The 25,568-nt window shown below is 41.9% G+C and overlaps 3 protein-coding genes across 7 annotated transcripts; 1 reads left to right on the forward strand and 2 right to left on the reverse strand.

The window, feature by feature from the left end:
• The first annotated feature begins 7,294 nt into the window (after nt 1-7,294).
• Nucleotides 7,295-9,593, forward strand: bcl2l16 (BCL2 like 16). Of its 2 annotated transcripts, none has more exons than XM_034595859.1 (3): nt 7,295-7,584; nt 7,684-8,277; nt 8,924-9,593. In XM_034595859.1, exons 2-3 carry the CDS (start codon nt 7,726-7,728, stop codon nt 9,050-9,052), a joined length of 681 nt encoding a protein of 226 aa, XP_034451750.1. In that variant the 5' UTR covers nt 7,295-7,584; nt 7,684-7,725; the 3' UTR covers nt 9,053-9,593. The 2 variants fall into 2 exon arrangements, with proteins under 2 accessions (XP_034451750.1, XP_034451751.1); XM_034595860.1 differs by having other exon boundaries at nt 7,295-7,580.
• On the reverse strand, nt 9,586-12,527 carry tubb2b (tubulin, beta 2b). Its single transcript, XM_034595806.1, has 4 exons — nt 12,028-12,527; nt 11,048-11,156; nt 10,849-10,959; nt 9,586-10,761 (listed from the first exon to the last, which is right to left on the reverse strand). The coding sequence occupies exons 1-4, from the start codon at nt 12,082-12,084 to the stop codon at nt 9,701-9,703; spliced, it is 1,338 nt and encodes a 445-aa protein (XP_034451697.1). The 5' UTR covers nt 12,085-12,527; the 3' UTR covers nt 9,586-9,700.
• A 5,932-nt stretch (nt 12,528-18,459) lies between these two features.
• On the reverse strand, nt 18,460-24,784 carry LOC117767886 (Golgi-associated plant pathogenesis-related protein 1-like). 4 transcript variants are annotated; one of them, XM_034595857.1, is made up of 6 exons: nt 24,758-24,784; nt 24,378-24,581; nt 23,905-23,982; nt 23,488-23,639; nt 21,996-22,041; nt 21,339-21,375 (listed from the first exon to the last, which is right to left on the reverse strand). In XM_034595857.1, the coding sequence occupies exons 1-5, from the start codon at nt 24,762-24,764 to the stop codon at nt 22,036-22,038; spliced, it is 447 nt and encodes a 148-aa protein (XP_034451748.1). In that variant the 5' UTR covers nt 24,765-24,784; the 3' UTR covers nt 21,339-21,375; nt 21,996-22,035. The 4 variants fall into 4 exon arrangements, with proteins under 4 accessions (XP_034451746.1, XP_034451748.1, XP_034451749.1 ...); XM_034595858.1 differs by having other exon boundaries at nt 21,342-21,370; XM_034595855.1 differs by lacking the exons at nt 21,339-21,375; nt 21,996-22,041 and adding an exon at nt 18,460-18,725 and having other exon boundaries at nt 23,490-23,639.
• Nucleotides 24,785-25,568: the final 784 nt, after the last annotated feature.

Genomic DNA, 25,568 nt, shown 5'->3' on the forward strand with positions numbered 1-25,568 from the left:
GATGATCAGGCTTTGGCTCCAAGTCATATCAACAGCAGCTCATATAGAAGGATCTTCACTTGGGACATTTTAAATGGACATGGACCTCCCTGCACTACTGAGGTGAAATTGTAAATTTGATTGATTCAATTTAATTTTCTTCTGAAACTGCTTAGATTGTATGGGCTATTTGGTAGTTCAGATACATACAATATCTTGTGATCACTTTGTTTCCAGCTGAGGACTATATCAAACCTTTTCCTGTTTTTTACTGCCGTCTGACCTTCCACTGAGCACTTACGTACCAAATGTCAGTTCATGTTTGATACAAACTTACATCGTTAACAATAAATGTGAAATGTGAAGCACAATATAAACCACATATAATCTGTGTGCACAGTTACATTTAGTACATTATCACCAGCCATAGAAACGCGCCTGTTATTATTACATAGTCGAGGTTTGTCTCAGTTACAATCTACTAAATATTTCTGTAAAGATGCGTCTATACCACAGTTGAGTGTTGTAACCACCCACCCCACCCTCTTTATGTCTAACTGGGTACTTAGATGAATATTGCAGTATTGTAGTGTTACAATGCTTCTAAATTATGTAATCTCAACATGGAGTGTCACACCACGACCCTCAGAGTCCCTGAGGTGGAGGCTGATGCTGGAATAAGGGCAAATCAAACATGGCCAGGTAAGCCAGCGCTCTCACCTCTGTGAGTGTGACAGCCGTTAAAGTGGGAAAATGGGAAAAGCAATTTCATTCCCATTCACTTTGGTAATAGCCGTGGTGTTGTGGAATGTTGCTACTAATGCATCACTTGCAGGTAACTGAGTGACAAAAATAGATTATAATCTCATTATCTCCAAAACTATGCAGGAGGAGATAGAGTGTGCAGGAACAGAGCTGTTGGGTGTGTGTGTGTGTGTGTGTGTGTGTGTGTGTGTGTGTGTGTGTGTGTGTGTGTGTGTGTGTGTGTGTGTGTGTGTGTGTGTGTGTGTGACTGTTCATAAATGAGTGTGTGTCAGAGGGAGAGAAGAGAGAGAAGGGAGGGAGAGAGAGTGCAGGAGGGGGTATGGGTTTACAGATATGCACCCTCGCTTCCTCCCACCCCCGGGTGCTCTAATTGAGAGGAGGCTTTTGTTATATAAACAAGAGGTACACCTCAAGTTGAAAATTAAATATTTGGAGAGCAGGTTTTGAAAGTGATATATATTCCAGTGGGTGAACGCTGGTGTCAAAGGATTGCCGATGAAGAGGTGGTTATTGGCATGGAGAGCCTGCTCTCTGCACCGGAGAGTCAATTCTCATCTCTCCTCTCCTTCACAACTATGAACACAACAGCCTCTAAAGCTCTATTTCTGTACGCTCCATTTGGATCACGCTGCTGCCGATTGTTCTACATCTCAATAGGCTGTTAAAGCGGCAATCTGCAAGTTCCTTGTTATTTTCCTTTTTTACTTTGTCTCCATGTTTGGTGCTAAGCGCTCATTACTGCAGTTTTGCTCCAGACATCCCAGGGATCAGTCAGTGTGTCTGCTACTCTGATGTCTTTTCCCTTGAATTTTTGAAGCCTGACTTTCTGTAAGTGGCAAGCTTTTGTGTGTTCGGCTGTGTGGCTACTGCTAATTTTCGTCTCTGAAAGTTGGAAAGTCTAACTTCCTGTGAGCAAAAGTGCAGCAAGTGAGGTTAACAAGTAGTAAGAACACACAATATTTTCACCATTCAGACATATTCCACCCAGCAAACCATTGATAACAGATATTGTAAAGATGCAGTGAGAAAATCATGTGATGTTGAAAAGTTATCCTTATTTAGTTTTTAAGCTTTTTGCTATTGCTATTTCGTCTGTCACAGTTCCTTATTTTATTAGAACCATTTTCTGACATGTGTCATCCAGTGAACCTGCAAGATTGCTGTCATCACACAACCTCTAGGGGCCTTAGGGTCACACTGAAGTCTCAGGTGCCAGACAAAGGAGAAGTGCCTGACATTGATCAGCAGCACTGAGCTCAGATGATTTACATACAGTATCTTTGGGTGCCCTGTTAGTAGCATTTTGGTAGCGACCCGGATAATGATGCACTATGTTTTATTTCCAATCTACTGTCCGTTAAATAACAACTCAAACTATACAAATAAAACAATAAAATCTACCTACGTCTACATTTTTGAGACAAAAGTAAATCATCAACATTATTTTTCTAGATTACCCTTCAATCAATTTATGTCTTTGTAAAATACTGCTGTACCTCCTGGAGGCGTTGCTGAGAAAGATGGAAGTTACTTCTCATAAAAACAGATGCTGCAATTAATGAGAATGACATTTGAAAGTTGAGCAGTTTTATTTAGAGATGCACAAACACCACACTGGCCCCTGTCTGCATTGATCAGCCACACATGGGGGCAAAAAAAAAAGGGCTCATGCATCGGCAGAACAGAATAGTACCACTTAACAATTGCTGCTATTGCAGATCCAGCTTTTAAGCTTGTGCGGCAAAGCAGAGGGTAAACGGGAGCTGGAGAGTCTGGTTCGAATCGATAAAAGCCATCAAACACCTGAGGGGTCCCCCAATTTCCCAACAAACCACTCCACCCCCTGGGCAGGGGCGAAACAATGGCAGGGCATCAATACCTGCAATTGGGAGAAGGTGGGGCAGTAGACAGTGAGCAAACCGCGCAAGTGGGTCACCTCTCCTCCAGACAGCAAATGGGCGCACAATCGTTTACATCAATTCAGTGCAGTGGGAGATGGAGGACAGGATGGGGAAGGGGTGCCATTAGGGATGTATTGGTATAGAAGGTGGGCGCTGGGGATGAAGAAGGGGTGTGGAGGTTTTTAAAGCAGGTAGTGATGGAGACACAGGGGGATATAGGTGTTTTCAATTACCCAGAAATTCAGAGCAATTTCCTCCTCTTTCTGACCACACCCCCCACTGTGAGGCTGATGGGAGTCCTGAACAAAGAGGCGTGGAGATTGCGATTGTTTGACTGCAGGTTGGTGGGGAGGAGCAGGAGGAGGTCTGTTTTCATCTGTCTGCCTTGTTCAACCTTTCTCTGTCACCTTGCAGCTTGTATTGGAGCCTTCTGTTTTTTGCAATGGGTAGGAACTTCAAAGTGCATTTCAACTTCTGTGTAGATGTTGATAAGCCACTTCCTGAGAGCGAGAGATACTCTTATGCTGCCTAAAGATAACAGGCAAACATACACATACACACACACACACTGCATTGTTCCATTCAGCAGAACAAGACTGTGCTGTTTCTGCATTGCAAAGTGGTTAGATTCGCTCTGTGGCGATGCACGCCTCACGTCACTGATCACTGTCACCTTCAGTTAAAAACTCTTCCATTTGCTATTAGCGGAGAGGGAAAGTTTGTAAGGCTTCACATTAAGTTGCAGCAGATACTTGTCAGACATGTGGTGTCCTGGAGCAGTAATGTAATGACAAAAACACCTTGGCAGGGAAGCAAGGAGAAATGGAACTATTGTGTTCAGTAGAGGAGGTGTGAACCATTGTCCACTCATACAGGCCTTACTGGCTCTTATCAACTCTTTTTTGTTGGTAGAAACTCGTATCCCTTGATCCAAGGTCAAAGCTCTGCTGCTGAGTTACTGCTGATAATTCACTAATTTACTTTTTCCTCTGATAGATTAAAATCAATCATAAATACAAAATATGTAATGATTCAACTGGAGGCTAGGATTGAGTGCTGAAAAGCAAGAGGGTTAGAGTTCCGATCTGGAACCCTGACCCTGCAGGGACCCCAAAAACCCTGGTTCACTAAGTTGAGTTTTTGATGCATCCTAAATTTGATTAAGAACTTGGGACACTATTCAGTACTGCAGGGCTGTAGCTGATGATGAAACTCGTACTCATAGTGATGATGCCAGTTATTTTCCTGATTAATCTTTTAATATGTAACATTTTGCATGTAAACATCAAATCCCACAAAGCCCAGGGTAACTTGTTCAAACATATAACTTTCTTAAATTAGCTGTCCAAAAGCAAAGATCATTATGGTTTTTGTGGAGAAAGAAAATTCACATTTGAGGAGCTTGAAACTTAATTTTTTTGGGGCATTTTTGATTGAAAAGGAATTACAGGATTAATTATCATAATTGTTGCTGATTTATCTTCTGTCACTCAGCTAATTGATTCATCTTCAGTGCGCTTGCTGTTGGCCTTGTAAATAACGAAGCTGCCATGTAAAAAATCTTTGCCCATCAGGCCCCCAGCAGGTTAATCTGCCCACGATGACAGGACCACTGATTACTAAGCAAGTTTGTGCTGTGGGTGAACTGTCTGTGGGTCCATGACTTTGTTCAAACAATCAATTATCTTAATTTTATTTGTATATTCACAAATCACAATTTGCCTCATAGGGCTTAACAAGGATTTTCCCCCTCTGCCCTTAACTAGGGTGAGGAAAACTACCAAAAAGAACCCTTTTAAAAATGGAAAAACAAAAAGTTAAAAATCTCAGAGAGAGTGATGGATCCCTAAAAGTAATAGTAGCATATGTGAGTATAGACATATTGTATAGCTAAGCAATCGAGTTGGAATCATAACCCATCAGCTGCCATCACGACCCACAAACTACAATGTGGCTGCAGCAGCGTTCCTGGATCTGCATGGATAAAGCACAAGGACTCTGGGGAAGAATATGTGGTTTTCAGAAGAGGAACCCTGAATTTCCCTGTCATGCCACCATGATTGATAAGTACATACAAACACATGCATATCTTCCTAATCTGGCACCATAATCAGATCACAATTTCAGTTGATCAAATATTTTGAGACAAATAGCTGCAAAATCAATGACATTGGCTAACATGCTAAACTGATGAACATGGTAAAGGTTAAAGCTCACGTTAGCATCTAGCCACAGCCTCACAATGCACCACGGAGTCAAAGCAGAATAATGAGTGGCGGCTTGTTTCCTATACATGCTTTACCAATGCTACTGTGCACACGAGAGAATCCTCCCTACAGGAGACAGGAAGTTTCCTCTGCTTGCAGACATTGCCACATGAGAGGCCTGATAGCAGCCTCTATCAACCCGGTCACTTCCCCTGTTCCATGGCTCCGCAGCGAGGAACAACAAGGTAGCCATTTTACACACTTACCCTGATAGTGGGCTACATCTGAAACAGTGTGTGTGTGTGTGTGTGTGTGTGTGTGTGTGTGTGTGTGTGTGTGTGTGTGTGTGTGTGTGTGTGTGTGTGTGTGTGTGTGTGTGTGTGTGTGTGTGTGTGTGTGTTTGTGAAGGGGGTAGGTTAGGGCTCTTTCTGGATGGTTAGCCTTATCTTCCCTCCCATGCACATTCACAATGTATGCTGCGCCAGATGGCCAGAGAACACAGAGCCACTAATGGTACCACTTGATCATGTCTTTGCTCTGCTATAAATCAGTATATTAACAACGAACATAAATGCAAAACACAGAGCGTTTGACTGATCCCCCCCGTGACGCATAAGCCAGTTCAAAAAAGGAGAAGTAACTCTTAAAAGACAATGTAGATGTCGACATGTGACTGAGTGTGAGTCCACAGAAGGGCTCTAATAGGCAGTATCCATAATTTAAATATGTTTACTTGAATCTAATTAGAATGGCTCCTCATGCTTGCATTTACATACAGCGTGTTTTTACTTAATAGAGAGAAACGATTATTGCTGAACATGTGGGGAGATTTAATTGCAGTGCATATGTGACTAAATACCTGCCACAGCCCCAAAACACACACACGTACACAGTGGTAAATGAGAGGCTGTGTGTATCTAGTAATACATTACTGCTCCCGTGTGGTGACATCAGGTCTGACGGCCCTCACTGACATGTACTGGTGCTTCTCCATGCAGCTAGCTTTGCTTTTATTTGTACCAGCTATGTCAAACCTGTCTCTGTATTCTAATGCGATGAGGGTGGGATTTTACTGTGTGCCACTCACAGAACTTGGAAATGATGTTTAAGAATTCATTGACAACATGTCTTTACTCTGTCACATTACTCTAACTAATCCACAGAGCACATATGGTTAACAGATTTCCTTGGAGCTATGTTTTATCCATTATATACTCACTAGAATAATTGATGAAGACTGTCTTTTCATGACTAAGAATGAATATTAAATGAAGATTCTACTTCAGGTTTGTGTCTTGAACCGGATCTAGCTCAACTGCATGGTTTTGACCCAGTAGGAGTAGAACTACTTATTATTGTCCCGACTGGGAGGTATTTAAGTGGAATAACAAGATGTGTAGCTGAAAATGGCTGAATACACACAATACCCAGTATAATATAATGAAGGCATGTTGTACAGGCCCTCTCAAACATGGGATGTGCTAATTAAAGTGTGCCATTAAGCCGTGACAGTGTGACAGTGGGTCAGCCCGTAGAATGCAAGGAGATAAGAGTGTGTTCTGTTAAAAAGGCCTTTAACATTTTTGATTTAATAAGGAACAATATATGTCATTTTTTAATAATAAAACAAAGTTATGGTTACAGGTGATGGTCACTTTGACGACAATACAACTAATATATAGTTGAATAGTTTTATAGGGCCACATCATGAGCTGGCTGAGCATGCGTTAACCTCACCGCAAACACATTTCTTTGGGACTACTTTCTGTTGAAGTGTTGATATTGTCAGCCCTGTCAACAGATTGTATATTATTTCTTTGTCAGAAATTTGTTCCAGCTAAACTTCTTCACAACAACAACTGTGAATTATCCAAGCAGAGATTTACTGTTATAGGGAGCTACTTTCAACTACTGCTTTGTCTAATGCAATACATTGTGATTTGTGAATATTATTATTATTAATATCAAATACAATTTGATTAATTAATTGATTGACTGGTTTTATATGACTATACTTTAAGTATAAAATGCCAGAATTGCAGAGACAATACAAGTTCAAATACAAGTACCTCAAAATTGCTCTTATTCAGCAGGCTACTTGTGTAAAATTACTTTTCACCACTGGTATCGCATTATGACAACAACAATTTCTACAAATGTTTTGCAAGTTAAGCTTAGTAAAATGCAGTTAGCTGCAGTCAGCATAAAGGTCATTGAATGTTACAAGATCAGTGGCTGAAATGTAAACAATAATCACAAAAAGTTCAATACTCTGCTGTGAGATATTGTGATGGTGTTGCAATCATCATTCCAGCTGTCTTAACGTCACACGCACACACACACACACACACACACACACACACACACACACACACACACACACACACACACACACACACACACACACACACACACACACACAAACACACACACACACAGTGTAAAGCTAACCTGTTCCTCCGCGGTGTGCAGGTTCTCTGTGCTTTATTCTTTATTTAGCCTCCTGCTTGTGTTAGAATGGGAATGTCTGTCAGGAACAGCCATGACTGTGCATATGAGGTTGGAGATCAGTGTCAGTTTCCAACAAGGGCTCTATATTTAGCTGGTGAGGGGACGGGCTGACCCAGTCTCACTGCAACACACACACAGACACACTCCTCCGGACCTCAAAACTCTTTCACCTGCTGTCTCTTCCCTCCGCATTGGTGTGTGTTTGTAATACTGAAGAGTAGGTGAGTTGAACATACTTAATTATATGACACTGCAGTATGCATGTTAATTCCCCTCCTCTCTATTCTAATGTGAGTTTTTACTTCACTGTATCCCTACAGCACCATGACAGACGGAGGTGACATGGAGATTGGCTCTGCTGCATGGAAATCTGTCAGCTAAGGCCTAATGAGAAAAAAGCTTGGTGGTTAGTTGAGTGGTCAGAGGTGACTATGTGTCAGTTGGAGGAGCCAGAGGCCATACGGGGCCTGGACAGTCCTGATCCACTAGTGAGAGAAGCATTTCTGATGGCCCATGATTACATAGACTATATTACCACAGGGGGGGCAGATGGGAGCATGGGTCATGCCCCTACTGCCTGCACCACAGCCTTGCGCCATGCAGGGGACGAGCTCCTCAACCGTTTCCCCATCTTCTTCAGACGCTGGCCTCGTGTCTTCCAGGATGTGACGGAGAAAACAGCCTGCCCTATGCTCATGAGCATCCTTGATGAGCACTTCTTTCTGCCTGTCCCTGTGGGGCGCCGCAGGGACCTGGCCTGGAGCGCTGTGCTGTCAGTGTATGTGCTGGCTGGCCAGATGGCTCTGCATTGCCATGAGAGGGGCATGTTGGGGGTCTTGCCCCAGCTGAAGGAGTGTGTGGGCGCCTACGTACAGAGGGTCATCTGCCCTGACATACGAGACAAGGGAGGATGGGTGAGTGCTCACAAGTGGATATAGAGAAGAGGAAGATGACTCTTATAAACAAAGCAATGTGTCACTATGTTGAATCCCTCTTACTTTCTGTGCATTGTTTGCCACCTGCTAATAACATGAAAAAATATTATAATTCTTACATTTAAGTAAATTCAATTGATAAATAAAATCAATTCATTACTTTTAATTAATTTAAATACTGTATCAATCGTATTAATGATTTGTTATTATAAAGGTTATGTAATTACAGTTTGATACAAAATCCTGGTAAAAATATAACATATGTTCAGTTCACAAATGACCACAAACTAAGTGCCACACAATGGCCTTATACACTTTTTTACAGCCTGTATTAATTGGTTAATAATCCAACCTTGGAGGTGTACATCAACATCCTTTTCAGACAACATGCTATTACAAATGTTGACAGAGTTGTATCAAAACTGAATTGTACAAAATACAAAGCGATTTGTTGAATTGGTTTGTTAGATCACACTTCAAACCAAATGGACTGGCAATTTCTGCTGTTTCTTCACGTCGTATCTAGATAATAATGCTTCCCAATGTCTAGTGGTGTTCCCTCTGTATAGAACACATCCTATCACTTTATATATTGTGGTGAAATTGTTTTATTTCTGTCTGACAGAGTGGCTTCGTGTCACGCTTTGGGGAGAAGCAGCACTTGGAGGGTCAGGTGAAGAGAGTGTGCTGCTGGACACTGCTGGCACTGGCCTCAAGCATCATCACCTACCTGCTGTGGAAAAGAATGGCTTAACCAGCACTGCCCCCTACTGTTCACCAGGAAGTGCTACATCACTGTCCTCTGGGAGCATTGTAGTTTCTTTAAATTGTTCAGAAACCTTATTCAGGTAACATAAATATCTGCACCATTTTCATATCGTTGTGCAACACAAGTAGTATCAAGCCATTCAAACAGTCACATGCCAGCTTATCACGTTTACACAGCAATTCATGGACTTTGACCTGATTATGACATTATGCGTCACCCATCGCTGTTGAAGTCTACATAGTTGAGGTTTAATGAACAAGCTCATGTAGACTGGATTTATGGTTTTGAAATGGCACTCTCAGCATTTCCAGACCAGAGTAAAGCTCTGAGAACTACTGAAGTAAAGTAAAGCCTTTAAGAGGCACAGTACAAGCTCAAGTAAACATATATCTGGGCAATATTACTTTAACTGCTTTCATGCCACCATCTTTATGTAACCATGCATCTGCCAATCATCTAAACATGTACATGATAATTAAGTCTGTATCAGAATGCACAGTCATTAAAAACCAGACAGCTTGCCGTTTGTTGAACTTTTATTAACTCCAACAGCAGACAGAACACTCAACACTGGAAAACATACATGTTACAAGAACGATACCATTTTTAAGAACAGTAGAGGGAAGACTAAGTTTAGGCAAGCTCCTCCTCACCCTCCTCCTCAAACTCTCCCTCCTCCTCAGCAGTTGCGTCTTGGTACTGCTGGTACTCGGACACCAGGTCGTTCATGTTGCTCTCTGCCTCGGTGAACTCCATCTCATCCATACCCTCTCCGGTGTACCAGTGGAGGAAAGCCTTGCGCCTGAACATGGCAGTGAACTGCTCGGAGATGCGCTTGAACAGCTCCTGGATGGCTGTGCTGTTGCCGATGAAGGTGGCTGCCATCTTGAGGCCACGGGGAGGAATGTCACAGACTGCAGTCTTCACGTTGTTGGGGATCCATTCTACAAAGTAGCTGCTGTTTTTGTTCTGTACATTCAGCATCTGCTCATCCACTTCCTTCATGGACATGCGGCCACGGAAGATGGCAGCCACTGTCAGGTAGCGGCCATGACGTGGGTCGCAGGCAGCCATCATGTTCTTGGCATCGAACATCTGCTGGGTGAGCTCTGGCACAGTGAGCGATCGGTACTGCTGGCTGCCTCGGCTTGTGAGGGGAGCAAAGCCTGGCATGAAGAAGTGCAGACGGGGGAATGGCACCATGTTTACAGCCAACTTGCGCAGGTCAGCGTTGAGCTGCCCAGGGAACCTGAGACAGGTGGTGACGCCGCTCATGGTGGCAGAGACCAGGTGGTTGAGGTCTCCGTACGAGGGGGTTGTGAGTTTGAGGGTGCGGAAACAAATGTCGTAGAGGGCCTCATTGTCGATGCAGTAGGTCTCATCTGTGTTTTCAACAAGCTGGTGGACTGATAGTGTGGCGTTGTAGGGCTCAACAACTGTGTCTGATACTTTGGGGGAGGGCACCACGCTGAAGGTGTTCATAATGCGGTCGGGGTATTCTTCCCGGATTTTGCTGATGAGCAGAGTTCCCATACCGGAGCCAGTGCCCCCACCCAGTGAGTGTGTGAGCTGGAAGCCCTGCAAGCAGTCACAGCTCTCTGCCTCTTTCCTAACCACATCCAGGACAGAGTCCACCAGCTCTGCACCTTCTGTGTAATGACCCTTGGCCCAGTTGTTGCCAGCACCACTCTGGCCTGTAAGGGAAGTATTAAAGATTAAGCTTTTTGCAGAACTAACGGTGCATCATAATAGCTGAAAATACACATTTAATGAAATCTTACCAAAAACGAAGTTGTCTGGCCTGAAGACCTGGCCAAAAGGTCCGGACCTCACAGAGTCCATAGTGCCCGGCTCCAGATCCACCAGCACAGCACGGGGAACATATTTACCGCCTGCAAAATCATGACGAGAGAGAAAATGTCATGTCTGACTATACGCTGCAATTCAAGTCATGTAAAATGAAGACTGAAAGAAACTAACCTGAGGCCTCATTGTAATACACGTTTATCCTGTCCAGCTGCAGGTCACTGTCTCCATGGTAGGTTCCTGTTGGGTCGATACCGTGCTCGTCACTGATGACCTCCCAGAACTACAAGAGAAAAAGAACTTGTTAACTGAGGAAAACATACATGACCATCCACCAGAATAAATTTGACTTTGCTCGTTTTTAATTTTTTTTTTTTTTTTTTAGAATTTATTTTTATCAAAGTTGTATTTTATCAATCTTAATTTCCCGCCACGCTGCCTTCGGCGCGCGCGCCCTGCCCCCCTATTGGCTGAGACTCATGGGTTAGGAGTTTGAAATTCTTCGTTACGTCACTAGCCGCCAACTCCGCCCAGAACAGGCGCAGTTCAGACTGCGCTGCCAGGAGCGCCTGGCTGAGCCGCAGCTGCGCTCCCGGACAAAAGAGCCTTTATTTCTCCTGGTAGCGGTGCAAACACGTTTTAGCAGCACAAAAACCACCCAACGAGCGAATACGTTACAGGACTGCAGAACTCTGTCGTTCTTATAAAAGAAAACCCTCACTTCCTTTTTCGCACCGCGCTACCGTTAAGTAACGGTTTTAATGAATTAACATCCTAATTTAATCCCACCGATAATGTTCAGATGGATTTTAAACGGTTACTAAAACATCTTATACATTTATAATGGATGGACCAAGTGATTTCAATGGAAATTTGAAAAACATGTCAAATTTGAGTTTAAATGGCTTTAATTCGTCCATTCTTCGATAAAATTGTGGTGCTAAATCAGCACCTAAAAGTCACCGAGTGTAGATGTAACGTTTAATGCCCATTGTTTCCTAAGTAGGGCACATTGATCTTCCCAGGGTGTGGTTTTCAGGGACGCGTATGGACACAAAGCAGCGGCTCACACACCAGAAAAAAAGGACAACACATTTCACTTGAAATAAAATGACTCCGTTCAGGACTCTAGTGATAAAAAGGGTTTCACTAACCTTGGCACCAATCTGGTTCCCGCACTGTCCGGCCTGGAGATGGACGATTTCCCTCATTTTCGCAGCGGTTTGTGGAGAGTCTACGACACAGACGACTTGAGCTTTCTTTGTGCGCGTTGCACGGCTCAACCCTCCCGTTTATACTACAATAGAACCCGCCTTTTCTGCGCCACTCGAATGCCTATTGGCTGATCCGCGGAAGTACTTTTTGCAGGCACAAATTTTGACCAATCAAATCTACTAAGACTCATCTGCCATTGGACCAGACAGTCTGCCAGTCACAGTCATCTCTAACGTGTGACTATTAATCGGTAGACTTTGGACTACTTCCCTCAAGATGGCGGAATAGATTCACGATGCTGACATCACACTTTGTTCTGCACTTCACTGCCGCATCGAAGCTGTAGACGTAGACAGCGAAACGTGTTCCTATTCGAGGCCTGGATCAAATTCATGATCACAATCCCAGTCGACGGCTCGCTAGCCATAGCCGACGTGGCGAACAGGATGCAGCTGTCAGTGACAGGATTCACTAGCGGAAACTGTCGCAATGACACAGGCCCTGCCTCTGCTCATGCTACAACAGGGATTTCCAGTCATGTGCTGGTTAGGCCTGTAGTCTACAGACTTTCATCACAGAGCACAATGGACACGTCAGACCCTGGGCCTGTGCTGCAGTTAGAGCTCAGAGGGGAGCGGCTGCTGCTGCTGCAGGTTCACCCTCAGAGGGAGAATCTCACGCATTCGTGGTTCATTCTGATGATAAAGTATGAATATTACATACAAGCATGCAGCCCCAATGTAAGGCTCAAACACAATGTGTATAAAATCTGACACACTATACAGAGAAAAGAAAGGTTTATCCTCATGTTGCTGTTAAATGAGGGCAGATGGTTTTATTGATAGCTGAGACAGTGGCTGTGTTTCCAGCATTTCTTCTTGTTGCAGTCGCCCAGGCCTTGTCTCTAAGGATGGAACGCCATTCCTAGGGAGTGGTCACCATGACGATTAGGCTGGACACAGCAGACTGGTGTGCATTAGCACAGGGTTTCATAGTAGGCTTTCTGTGGAGCCGCCACGCCTTTAGCACAGTATCAGTACATACCATACATTGTTATGTAGATTAGTTATTGTGCAGAAAAGTAAGGGCTTTCTGGGGGTGTATGAATAGCAATGGATTCATTCTGTTTCATTAAATCTAATCGTGTTCTAATAAATTCATATTCTCTGGGCCTGGCAGGAACACCACTGCTACACTCCACATCATATCACACAGTATGTAGGCCAGGCTCATTCTCTGTGTGCATTGTAGTCTAACACACAAAAGCCTGCTCTGTGTGCTCCATGACAGAGGTATGTCACTGAGAGAATGACTCAGCATATAAGACCAGCTAGCTTGTATTGCAGCCTCTTCCCTTTTTTACTTTGGGTCTTGTTGTTTTCCAGAGTGCTTCCTGAAACTGCTGAACACAATATGACACTTTTTCAGACTATACCCACAGCGTTTAGCTCAGCACTGGAATCCCATGCCCTCATGATTTGGCAAAACTATGTGTTATTATTGTTATCAGTATCTCATTTTCAGCAGGGAGATATAGCGATTCTGGAGACCCCTGAGCAAAGGCCCAGGGTTCACAGGACCACTCTGCTGAGGTCACTGAAATCCCCTTTAGCTATAGATGTGCTGTGATTATTATTATTATTTATTACATTTCATTTAGCTGACGCTTTTATCCAAGCGTCTCTCCCTACAGCACATCCATCTCCTATACATTATTTCTTAAGCCAATTTTTCCAGTATTAACTTTCCAGACTTTAATCTTTCTCTAACATGATGACTTCATGTCGTATACTTCTAGTTGCCAAAACACAACTAGACACGTGCTTACCGTATTTTAGGTGCAGGGAGTGGGTATTGTAGGAAAACAAATGACATACATTGAGAGTTTTTCACATATATGCAGTATGACTTTATTGGCATGTAATCAGATTTTAAGATACATTCAGTGTAACTCTGAGCATCTCATTTTAAAGCCATGCTCATTTATATACACTGCTTTCCAATTGATCCTGAATGTCTGGGATGGGGTTGAGGTCAGAGCTCTTTTCATGCCAGTCAGCTTCTTCCACATGTTCTTCCACATGATTTTGTGGACATGCAGTGCATCCAATTTATTTGTTCTTTTCTCATGAGGATAGATAATCTGTGTGAAATGAGAAATATACAACATGGTATTCGATTCAGTTTTTGTAACATGAAGATGAGCACTGAGGAGACAGAGGTCATGTCCTCGGTAATATATGTGAATAATTTGGGATGTTATAATAAAATGTGTTGCATTTCAGAGTTTACAGTTCCACACATATCATACATTTTGGCCAGTGTCAGTGTGTAGGCTCACAAAGTGATACCTCGGGCAACCACTGTGTAGATGTGACATGTGTCATTTTAATACATTGTCATGGTGCCCTGAGGAAGAATCATAATGATTTTGGTCATCGTCTGATGTTGACTCAAGTATCACTATGAGGATGACAGTTATGGTTCCATATTGTTCATTATTGGATGGATTGATAGGACATTTGCATTCATATTCTCCTTATGATGTATGATCAGTTTATAATCATGCAATGCTCTGCACCAACAACACAATAAATCCTAATGGTGAACATGGCAAACATTATACCTGCTAAATATTAGCATTGTCATTACGGGCATGCTAGCATATTAACATTGGCATTTAGATCCAAGCTCCAAGCACTCACGGAGCATCTTCCATGGATGTAAACCACTAGTCCTGTCAAGGACAAAGGACTGAATAAATTAAAATAAAACCAAGGCATATTGGATTTTATAAGCAGTTATTTGCAGAATTACACCTGGTATCAGACCGTAATGTATGGAGAAATAAATTAGAGAAAATATAGTCAAACATCCATCCATCATGCTGCTTCTCCTTTTGAGGGTCGCAGGCGGAGGTGGAGACCATCTCAGGTGACATCGAACGAGAGGCGGGTTACACCCTGGACAGGTCACCAATCCAATTCAGGGCCAACATTCAGAGACAAACAACCATTCACACTCACATTCATTCCTACCTTCAATTTATAGTCTCCAATTAGCCTAACCCCAGACTGCATGTCTTTGGACTGTGAGAGGAAGAGTACCCAGAGAAAACCCACGCAAACAGAGGGAAACAAGCAAACTCCATATTAAAAGACCCCAGGACATTTTTGCTGTGGGGCAACAGTGCTCACAACCACACCCCCATCCTGCCCTATAATTAAAAATCTTAATGTAGATAAAACAGATTAATTCTTTTTAAGATTTTGGTTGTTGATTTTGACATTGACAATTTTTGGGGTGTAGAGTAATTCTTTTAGGGAAATATTGCCTCATGAACTCAGTATGTGTGAAGTCGTGGTAACAGTCCTGCTAACATAGGACTGGATTCATTGTACTTTCTAACATGTGCAGTATACTCTAGCAGGCCACATGAGTCTGACAGTGTATTGCAGGCAGCCTCAGGACTCAGTGGAGATTCTGTTTGATCTAAGTCATTTCTGTTTCTCTGCAGTCTGTTGCCTTTGTGTAAAAACCGATGAATTATTCATTGTCCTCTTTCTTTGGGAGGATAGGTGCACCGAGTGGTTTGTGGTGAAAGCCAGAGCAGGTCAAAAGCTTTCAGTGGACAGGGAGGAGATTGAGCTATTTGATGCTTTTCAAGAGCACCATACCTCATGACCAGGCACTTGCCTTAGTGTGCTCACGGTACAGTAACAAGCAGCGTGTGTCTGTGAAGCCCTGTTGAACCAGTGCTGCATCCCATGACTCAGCATCTCTCATGACTATGCAGCATGCAGCATTTAGCCTCCAGCAGCCAGATCAATACTACAAAAGGGAAATGGATGCTGCTGGGATAGATGTGCCCTCATCAACCCTGCTCAAAGGTTATATGCTTTAACCAGATTTCCTGTTATGCCACTGATGTAATTTCATCATAAATATCCACCTACAGTCAAAGAGGGAGGAAATCTGGTAGTGAAGAATATGGTCATAGCATTTCAATATTTCCATCATGACATGACTAAAATCTAAAGATGTTGAATTTTCATTATGAGAAGCTTTAATCTCAAAATATACGATTTAGTGTTGCACAAAATTGTGACATTTTGCTGGATGTTTTGTTTGCCTATTGGATTTTCATTCAAAGAACCTTTGTTGAAAACAGCATCAAGTGATACATTTATAATGATGAAGTAACAGGCTCCAAATCCCTGAATTACTATTAAACAGCCAAAACAACAGCTAATACGACTTAAACAGAGTAAGAACCAGTGCAATGAAATGCACTTTAAGATAATGATGAATGCCTGAATCATGGTCAGAATAAACAGATCATGTATGTATCAATAACGAAAATATGTGCATATGGTAAGTGATTGTAATTTGTACAATCTAAAACAGTGGTCCCCCAAACATTTTCAGTCATGCTCTCCTTTGGAAGCCAGATGTTGGCCCATGGCATGAAAAACACATGTTTCTGGTTTGATCCTAGATTTTCTCTTCCTATAGAATGGTTTGAACTATTTGATGACTGCCAGTTAGCGACTGGTGCACAGGGACCTACGCAGTCCAATTAAATGGTTTTGGTTTTGTATTTATATAGCGCTTTTCTAGTCTTGATGACCACTCAAAACACTTTACAGTACAGTTTTACATTCACCCATTCATTCATACAGTGCATCTATTAGCCGCACTTTTTTGTTCCATGAGAAGAATGAGCATCTTGCCCAAGGACAGTTCGGCATGCAGATGGGGAAGACTGGGGATCGTACTGCCGACCTTCAGGTTGGAGGACGACCACTCTTCCCCTCAGCTACAGGCGCTGTCTAGAGCTTTAATGTTTTTTACTGTACAACATTTTTAAGGTGGATTTCTTTTTTTCATTCATTAAGCAGTTATATCTGTAAGAGCTGGGGAAGGTGGTGGTGAGAAGTCCTCAACAAAGCATTAAAGCAACAAAAACCCTTGTGCTTTTGCTCTAAAGACAACCTGCTAAAGAGGAAGTGATTCTGTGAATGTTGTTACCATAACGGAGATCAGCACCCGCAATACCCGTGAATGTCTGGGTCAGTGGGACATGAAGAAATAAAAATAAACAGATTATCAAAATGATTTGGTCGAACAAATACTATTGGCCACAGGCTGCCAGTTGCCGACCATTGCTGTCGTTTATCTGATGATGTAGAAGAAGACATGTTCCCTGCGGGTCCACAGACTGAAGACATGCAGTCAGACTCCACTGACTGTGCTGGCCGCCTGTTTATTCAATTTCTGTTAATAGTGAAGGGACCACATCGCGAAGTCACACCAAATTCAGCACTGCACGTCCGCTGGCATTTTCCAACAGACGTGCCAAGTGTGAAGTTGATAAGATGAATGGTTCACAAGATATGCATTCCACATACAGACTGACTGTGAAATTAGTAGTTAGGTGTTTCTGCTTGAATCTTAATCATATTTCCCCCCATGGTTATGGCTCATGCCTCCAGGGGTACCACTGACTTATACAGTGCAGAGGTGGGCTTGTAAGACGAGGCCATATTGTACAGTAGAACACAAGTTAGAGGAAGATACAAATCAGGTGAGAGCTTAGAATAACTATGACACTTGCATTCAACATTGAAACTTAAATGCATTTTGAGGACAATAATGCACCAGCTGGTCGAATGTCCATCTCATGTGCGACTGGTCCTGTTATAGATATTGTGGGGAAAGGGCTGTTAGGGTCGACAGGTGTCAGACAAGAGCAGCTGGGCTCATGTACAGTATGTCTGCTGGGAGAACCACTGAATCACTCTAATATCAGGTTACTGCCTTCCCACTGCAGAAGCACTCAGCCAGTGTCAAATTCTGCAGCACACCATGGCCCTTTCAGTCTATGACTGCTAGTTACACCCTCAGGTCTCTTTGGGAAAGATGCTGGAAAGTACAATGGCTGAGCTGGGAAAGAAGCAATTTTACAGAGCTGTCAAATTGAAAGCTGACACTGAGAGTTTTTGGATGTAGGCCACTGATAGCTGACTTTTGAGACAGTATTTGAATATATGTGAAAAAGCCAAGCTCATGTGAAACACATTAGGCTGTGTATGGTGGAGAGTTAGTTAAGACTGGATTTAATTAGATTTAAATCAGATTAGATTTTTTTCTGTAATTCAAAACTATATTTTTTTTAGGGTAAAATATCGTTGTTATTGATTTTCTTTTTTTATTTAAATAAATGAAGCAGAAGCTCAGCCGTGATGCAACATATGTAGCTTAGCACAGCGCAGAAAAGTCTCAGCTCTGTCCGAAAATCAGCCCCCTGGTAATTCACAACTCCCAATATAATAGAAAGTATTTTTTTACTCAAGTATATATTAAAGCCACCAGTTTGAACTATTTTACTTCTGAGAAGACATGTGTTCACATGGCCCTTGGGTTTGAGTAGCACAATACACATGAGCTTCAGCCTGTGGAGAGGAAGCCAGAAGTAAACAAGCCCTGTTCAACTGTAAACAAAAATCATAATGCTTTATTATTACATTTGTTAAGAAAACATGATGCTTTACCTTTTGAAATCTACCGGAACTGAATGTTATGAAACCACCATGAAACCCCTCTTCCTCTGCGTTGTTTCCAAGCACATGGCCTCCTAAGGTGAGATAAAGCAGACCATCCCTACCAGGATGGTTTCCTGTATCCTGCTCAACTGTGGCTGATGTAAAGATAGAAAGACACAGGCCCTGATTTGACCATTTTACACTGTGTGCCCTTGTGCTGGTTTAGACTGCTGGTCCTTCATGTGACACTGAGCGGCCTCAGGCTCTTACTTTCACTTATACTGTGTGTTTTGGTGCAGTTTAACACCAGGTCCTGGTAAACATTCTCTGGGATGTTCGCAGCAATGTGTGCATAAGTTATGTAACAAGGACAGTTCGGCATGCAGATGGGGAAGACTGGGGATCGTACTGCCGACCTTCAGGTTGGAGGACGACCGCTCTTCCCCTCAGCTACAGGCGCTGTCTAGAGTTTTAATGTTTTTTACTGTACAACATTTTTAAGGTGGATTTCTTTTTTTCATTCATTAAGCAGTTATATCTGTAAGAGCTGGGGAAGGTGGTGGTGAGAAGTCCTCAACAAAGCATTAAAGCAACAAAAACCCTTGTGCTTTTGCTCTAAAGACAACCTGCTAAAGAGGAAGTGATTCTGTGAATGTTGTTACCATAACGGAGATCAGCACCCGCAATACCCGTGAATGTCTGGGTCAGTGGGACATGAAGAAATAAAAATAAACAGATTATCAAAATGATCTGCTTATGTCAAAGTTGTGAATAAGATGGAGGATTTATATGAGGCCTAATATTCAGATTGAAAGCCCATAAAAATGCTCTGTCAGAAATTTAAATTTCGATTGGTTGCAGAGGTACAGTGCCTACATTAGCATTGCCTGTGTCACGCAACCAAGTGTATTTAGTCTTTGTGTTTCTTTTTGTTCAGTGTCAGTTTGTTTCATCAGTTCCATGTCAGTCTTCCAGAGTTGTTTTGTTTGTGATGATTCCTCCAACCTTTTTTTACTGTGCCTTTGTCTGTTGTCCTTCCTTTGGATACCACTGCCTTTCTGTGTACCAACCCCATAAGTCTAATTAAAGAATATTTTTTGGAACTTTCCTTGTGTAGCATCTGCTTTTGGGTCAAACGATCGAGTATCAGGGTCTTGTTGAAATTCCTTTGTCTTCCCCAAAAAAGAGTCTATTTTGTCAAAGTTTGTGTGGTTCTTTCTTCAGAGTAGACTTTGTTTCTTACACAATCTTTTCAGAGCCCTGATACTTATGATAATGTGGTGTTTATGAACCAAAATATGAAGTACTATGTGAACATGATGCTACATATTCCTAATTTTAACGCAAACTGCTCTCCTGACATTTTCCAGTTAAAATTAGTTAAAATTTTGTCTAGACTACGTCATGGGGTCCTCACATGTATCAAATGTAACACAACCATTCAATCTGAAAAATGTAAACCCTTTCTTCAACTTCCCTGATTCTGCATCAATATTTATTTTTATTTTTTTAAATATCATCAGAAGATGAGAGCCTTCCATTGGAACAACTGGAAATGTAGATGCAATCTAGCTGCATTGCAGAGGTGAGTAAAATGGCATACACCATTAGTCAGACCACATCAGCCAAATAAATATTTGAAGTCTTGCCTTTGAATAAAACAGAGAGAGCTGCATCCATTGATTTCCCCCTGTATCCTTTAGTATGTGTGCCTTTAAGAGACACATACAGTAGGAGTGCCTGTATGGCTGCTCTCCAGAGATTAGAGTGAAGAAGTACATTTGATGCTAATAAAACCAGACAGTCACCAACGGGCTATGCACAGTCACATCCCTACAGAGCACAAAGAATGATGGTCAGCGTGGTGCAGGGGAAGTCCAGGATGCATCATCCCAGCTTGCTACAACAGAATATCATGTTACATAAAAACACCAGCACTGTTGTAATGTAAGGGCCAACTCGATGCCACGCGGTCCTGTCTCAACTGTACCATCCGTCTGCATCTCTGGACTTGGTGTGTACGTACTGAGGTGGCTGTGGCTCTGGGGGTAGAGTGGTCGTCCTCCAAACCTGAAGGTTGGCAGTTCAATCCTCAGTCTTCCCCATCTGCATGCCAAAGTGTCCTTGGGCAGTATACTGAACCCCTAAATGGCCCCTCATAGATGTTGAATACACTAATTGTAAATTGCTTCGGATAAAAGTGTCTGCCAAATGACATGTAATAAATACAGAGAGTATTAACATCTGTTTTAGAGATGAGCTCAAGTTTGCTCCATGTAGCATTACGTTAACTATAAACCATATTGTATTCTTCACTAGAATGTCATCAGCTAAAAGACTGGTTGCCTCTAATGGCTTTCGGCCTGCAGTGCAGATTTCCTGGCAGCTTCAGGCTTGCATCATGACAAGATGCCAGCAAAGGGGAGGGATCACACAACTACAGGGCTCATGGGAAATGTAGTTTCCCTGAGACAGTAAATGTGTTCACCCTTTGTGTCACTGGCAGCAGTTGAGAAGGTTGAGATCCAGGAAAGATGTAAAGGAGAGTCTTGTGTAATTCATTTAATGTTTATTGTCCAAAACAGTTTCACACATCCTGAGTAATAGACGATGTTCAAAATAAAAACAAACAAAGACCAAATTTTGAGTAAAATGAAAACAATTGGACCTGGAGCCTGTGTTTGGGAGGTTACTTCTGGTCTTCAGTGGAAACATGGTGGACACAGTGGAAGATGACCTGCGCTTGATGAAGAAAGTGTTATCAGTGAGTTGGAGTCGAAACAGATACATTCTAAAATAGCATTAATGTGTGGGCTTCTTCAGACAAAGATGTGTTACATCTGACCTTCTTGTGGTCTGGACTAAATGGATGTGGACCTAAAGTGGCCTACTCGTAAAATAGCAAATGTGTCCCAAATATCTAAAAAACAAATGTTCTTTTTTATTTGTGCTCTTGGCAAGGTGTAGTCTGGATGTGAACCTAATATGGCCAGTGTGGTAAAAGGTGAATTTGACCCAAATAGTACAATTTCGTGCCACCTTTGGTACCTTTGGCTAACAAAGGTATTGCTATGGCTTAATTGTGGCCCAGATCTGGCAAATAGGAGCAGACCGTCCAAGTGCCATCATTCCACGTGGTATGTGGACCAGATCACAGTCCGGTCAAATTTGAGCCCAAACTATTTTTTTATGTGGGTTAGAACCAGAACCTTGTCTGTGAGCACCGACAGCCACAGGGGGCGCTGTATACCAGCCACTGACATGGTTCATGAGGGGACAGGCAAATATTTTTCAGCCTTGTCAGGTATTTCATGGTCAAATACTGCACATATAATGATGACCTTCACAGTGCATGTATTTACCTGATGATTGAAATCCAGCAGGTCACGTCCTTTGCTCCGATCAGGCCGTCCCGCTCCCCGCATGTGGACAGACACAGAGTACATGTATTTTTGTCACTATTCTAACTGATAATACATCAGCTGAAGCAGAATATATAAGACTATAGTGGATGTAGTCTATTACTTGTATGTGAACATTATGTTACTCTGAAACACTGAGATTATTCATATTCTAATAATATAATATAATATAATCTAAGAATATGACATCAAAAACTGATTCTGAAAGGTCTGTGCAGCTGGTTTCGTGTCTCTTGGCTTCACTAGAATAGATCTTTGTGTGAGTTATTTTAATTTTCCAACCTGAAGAGAGGACACGATTAGTTATATTATGCTGCCACCTCGTGGTACATTTTGGAACTTCACACTGTCAATTTAGCTCAATCTGGAGATGGCCTGTTTTTATTGTGTTTATTTTGTAGGTATTAATCACTCAGAAGTCATTGCTGACTGAAATTCTCTCTAATAGCGTAGAAATTACACCTAAAAGCATTCTCAATTAAAACAATTTCATAAGACAAGCTTTAATTTTTCATTGACAACATGGAATATTAAGAGGCAGCAAGCAGCAGGGACGGTCTAGGTCATCTATAGCAGTGTGCAACGTTTCCTTTGGCTCTTGTCAGAACCCCCACTGGGGCTGCTGCCTGTTCCTTTCCCCACTTGTCCACTACCTGTAAAAGTCATTTGTTAAACTTAAGCCGAATCACCAGAAACACACGACTGTTGCTGCTGCTGCTGCAGGGAAAAACATAGGAACAAGTTAAACCTGCTAGATTACCCACAAGTGGCTGCATGAGAAGACATATGTCCTCGTATACCTTACATACTGTGAGCAGGAGATAATCCTCTAATAGCTGTTACATCAAGCACATAAAAAAAAGCTTTTGGATCCAACATAACTGGTTTGTTATGATGTACGAGTTTCTGCTCACTGACAGTGAACCACAACTACCATTTCACGATTCTTTTATAAATCCAGTGCTGCAGCATTCCTCTGTGTGTTTTTAAAACCAAAACAGGTCATTATGTGTCTGCAGCTTTAAAAAGTGGCAGTTTAAATATACTGAGTGACTGCATTTCGAATATATATATATATATATATGAGTAAAAGATCATAGGTTTGTGCAGCAAAGTGTGATTAACATTCCTAAAGTAACTAGAAACGGACTCCTTTGCATATACAGTCAATATATTACATGAATGTTGTATTTGAATGCTATTATATATCACACATTAAAACATTAAATAATACATACATGCATTTTATATAGAAGTGGGCCATGTGTTTTTTATGTAAAACTGGAATCTTCAAAGTAAAAATAAATGATAGTGTGGTCGAATACATGTAGTGTAAGAAAAGTATAATATTTAGTGGACAAACAGTAAAACTAAAGTAATGGAGTGATTACCAGTGGTCTAGTTTGACAGATAAATAATTTGGTGATTTCTTACCTTTCTCAAGGACGTTTTTCTCGAAGTATCCCGGCATGTTCATGTTGCCAGGTGGAGAATATTGGGCAACCACATAGGCCTTGGTACCAACAGAGGCTACACCCACGCCCAGTTTAGTGGTGTCTTTCCAAACCACCTGAGTAAAATGCCCTGCGAGAAGAAGCACAGCAGTGAAGTGAGGACAAATGTGTGCTGATGTGTTTCTAACTTAAATTGCTCAGTGTTTTAATAAATGAATAATATTTTAAAAGTAAAGGTTGATATAAATGTTTTGCTTTTCTACTGAATTTGATAGATTATTACAGAAAAAAATAAAAGTCATTATCTTAAAGTGATATATATTTTACCCACACATTTCAAATCTGGCTTTATTCAATGTCTCCCTATGGAGCCCATCAGATGTTATGTGTTTTACCAGTTTTCATGCCGAACCCAGGACTGCTCCAGTTGTAGTCTTTGATCTCACCGTACCACGCATCCACAGCTTCTTTCCCTAAAGAGAAAAGAAACGCACAAAAAGAACACAATATGAACACAATATGAACAAACTACAATGAGGTGATTGAAAAACAAAATGATAATAATGCCATTATGGCAAACATATGAAGCTGTAAGAGAAAATTACGGTGTAGTGGTAAATGCTAAACATAGTGTAACAGCATAGTGAGTAAAGAAGTCTCATTAAGTTACACAACTGACTAAGGAATGTCTTAAAGCTTGTTAATTTCAGCCCCCAGGAGCTGCTGGTTACACTGCAGTAAGTGAAGCTGCAGCACCAAATCCCCTGAGTGTGCTATTAGGCTTATTCATTTAGTTTTTAAATGATCAGTCTAGAATAGTGGCATTCCTTATTTCAAATGTATCAATGAATACGATTGTGTATCTCACCTGTCACGGCCGCGGAGCCAGTCTTGTTGTAGATGTTCTCTCCATTCTTTGTATCGCTGTGTTTGAAGACACCGAGCTGCAGCAAGTGATCGGCCCATTTCTGAGATGAATCATTCATGTCGCTGCTGAGCGTCAGTGGCGGCGCACCATGCTTCGCCCTGTAGGCATTGTGAGTCTCCAGGAACTCCTTCTGAAAGCTTTCATCTGCAGAAAAAAAGGCATCGACTTTCAGTGCACAGAAAAAACAAACATGTTTGGAGCAATTACTGTGGCTGGCTGTCCACACACTTGGGTACAGACAGGATTATTCATGACCTGTGATGACCAAGATCTCGACAGTGATGATGTTTTTGGATTCTTAATAGTTCCTAAGCACTAACCTGCCATTATGTGTGTGGTTGTGAGGACTGAAAGGGAGAACAGAACAAATGAGGACAGAGTTAAAAGATAAAATCCAATAAATTATAACAAATAATCTGAAGGAGCACTCAGCAGGTGCTCAGGCACAATGTGCTGATGATTGAAACAAATCTACTGTATCTTACACAAACTGTATCTCTAGCACTCACCTGAGTCAGGTTGTTTTCCTAAGATCTGAGGGAATGTCCTGTGTACACACTGCTGTCTGCTGTCTCAAAGCCAGTATTTATAACACAGATCTCACCGCTCCTTCCTCTTGTCTGTATGGAGGAGGAGACTGACCCCCAGCCCTTTCCTGCTGGTACTTCCCTGCAGCCACTTAACCTTTTTCATGACTCACAGCGCACAGTGTGGCTCTTTGCTAGCTAGCCCACATTGTTTACTCCTCTGCACCCCCCCCCCCCCCCCCCACACACACACACACACACACATTAGTTCATAAAACAAGTTAACAAAAAAATTATTTTGAAAATGAAATACTGGATGTGTAGAAAATGCACATCAGAATCCATATGGTGTCTGCATTTTAATGCAATATGAACAAGGTTTGACATATGGATATGTTAAACGTGAGTAAATTCTTTATTTACATTATTTAATTCACATGCTATTGCCTGTCAAATTGTCATGCATCCCCAAAAACGTTTGGACTGTGTACAGATGCACACACAGGCAGACAAAATGTACGCTATAAAAAATAATACAAATATATAATGAAAAATATAAAAAGAGTCTGAAATCTGCTAGCTAGTCATGTCGACCAAAATAAAC

This window comes from Hippoglossus hippoglossus, chromosome 9, assembly GCF_009819705.1.
Source record: "Hippoglossus hippoglossus isolate fHipHip1 chromosome 9, fHipHip1.pri, whole genome shotgun sequence".
Classification (NCBI taxonomy): Eukaryota; Metazoa; Chordata; class Actinopteri; order Pleuronectiformes; family Pleuronectidae; genus Hippoglossus; species Hippoglossus hippoglossus.

Coding starts and splice junctions, on each gene's coding strand:
- bcl2l16 (XM_034595859.1), top strand. CDS start 7,726: ATGGAAATCTGTCAGCTAAGGCCTAATGAGAAAAAAGCTTGGTGGTTA. Junction 8,278..8,923: donor TACGAGACAAGGGAGGATGG/GTGAGTGCTCAC, acceptor TCTGTCTGACAG/AGTGGCTTCGTGTCACGCTT.
- LOC117767886 (XM_034595855.1), bottom strand. Junction 23,983..24,377: donor TGGCTCCGCGGCCGTGACAG/GTGAGATACACA, acceptor TTTTCTCTTTAG/GGAAAGAAGCTGTGGATGCG. Junction 23,640..23,904: donor TGGGTTCGGCATGAAAACTG/GTAAAACACATA, acceptor TTCTTCTCGCAG/GGCATTTTACTCAGGTGGTT.
- tubb2b (XM_034595806.1), bottom strand. CDS start 12,084: ATGAGGGAAATCGTCCATCTCCAGGCCGGACAGTGCGGGAACCAGATT. Junction 10,960..11,047: donor GTATTACAATGAGGCCTCAG/GTTAGTTTCTTT, acceptor ATGATTTTGCAG/GCGGTAAATATGTTCCCCGT. Junction 10,762..10,848: donor GCCAGACAACTTCGTTTTTG/GTAAGATTTCAT, acceptor CTTCCCTTACAG/GCCAGAGTGGTGCTGGCAAC.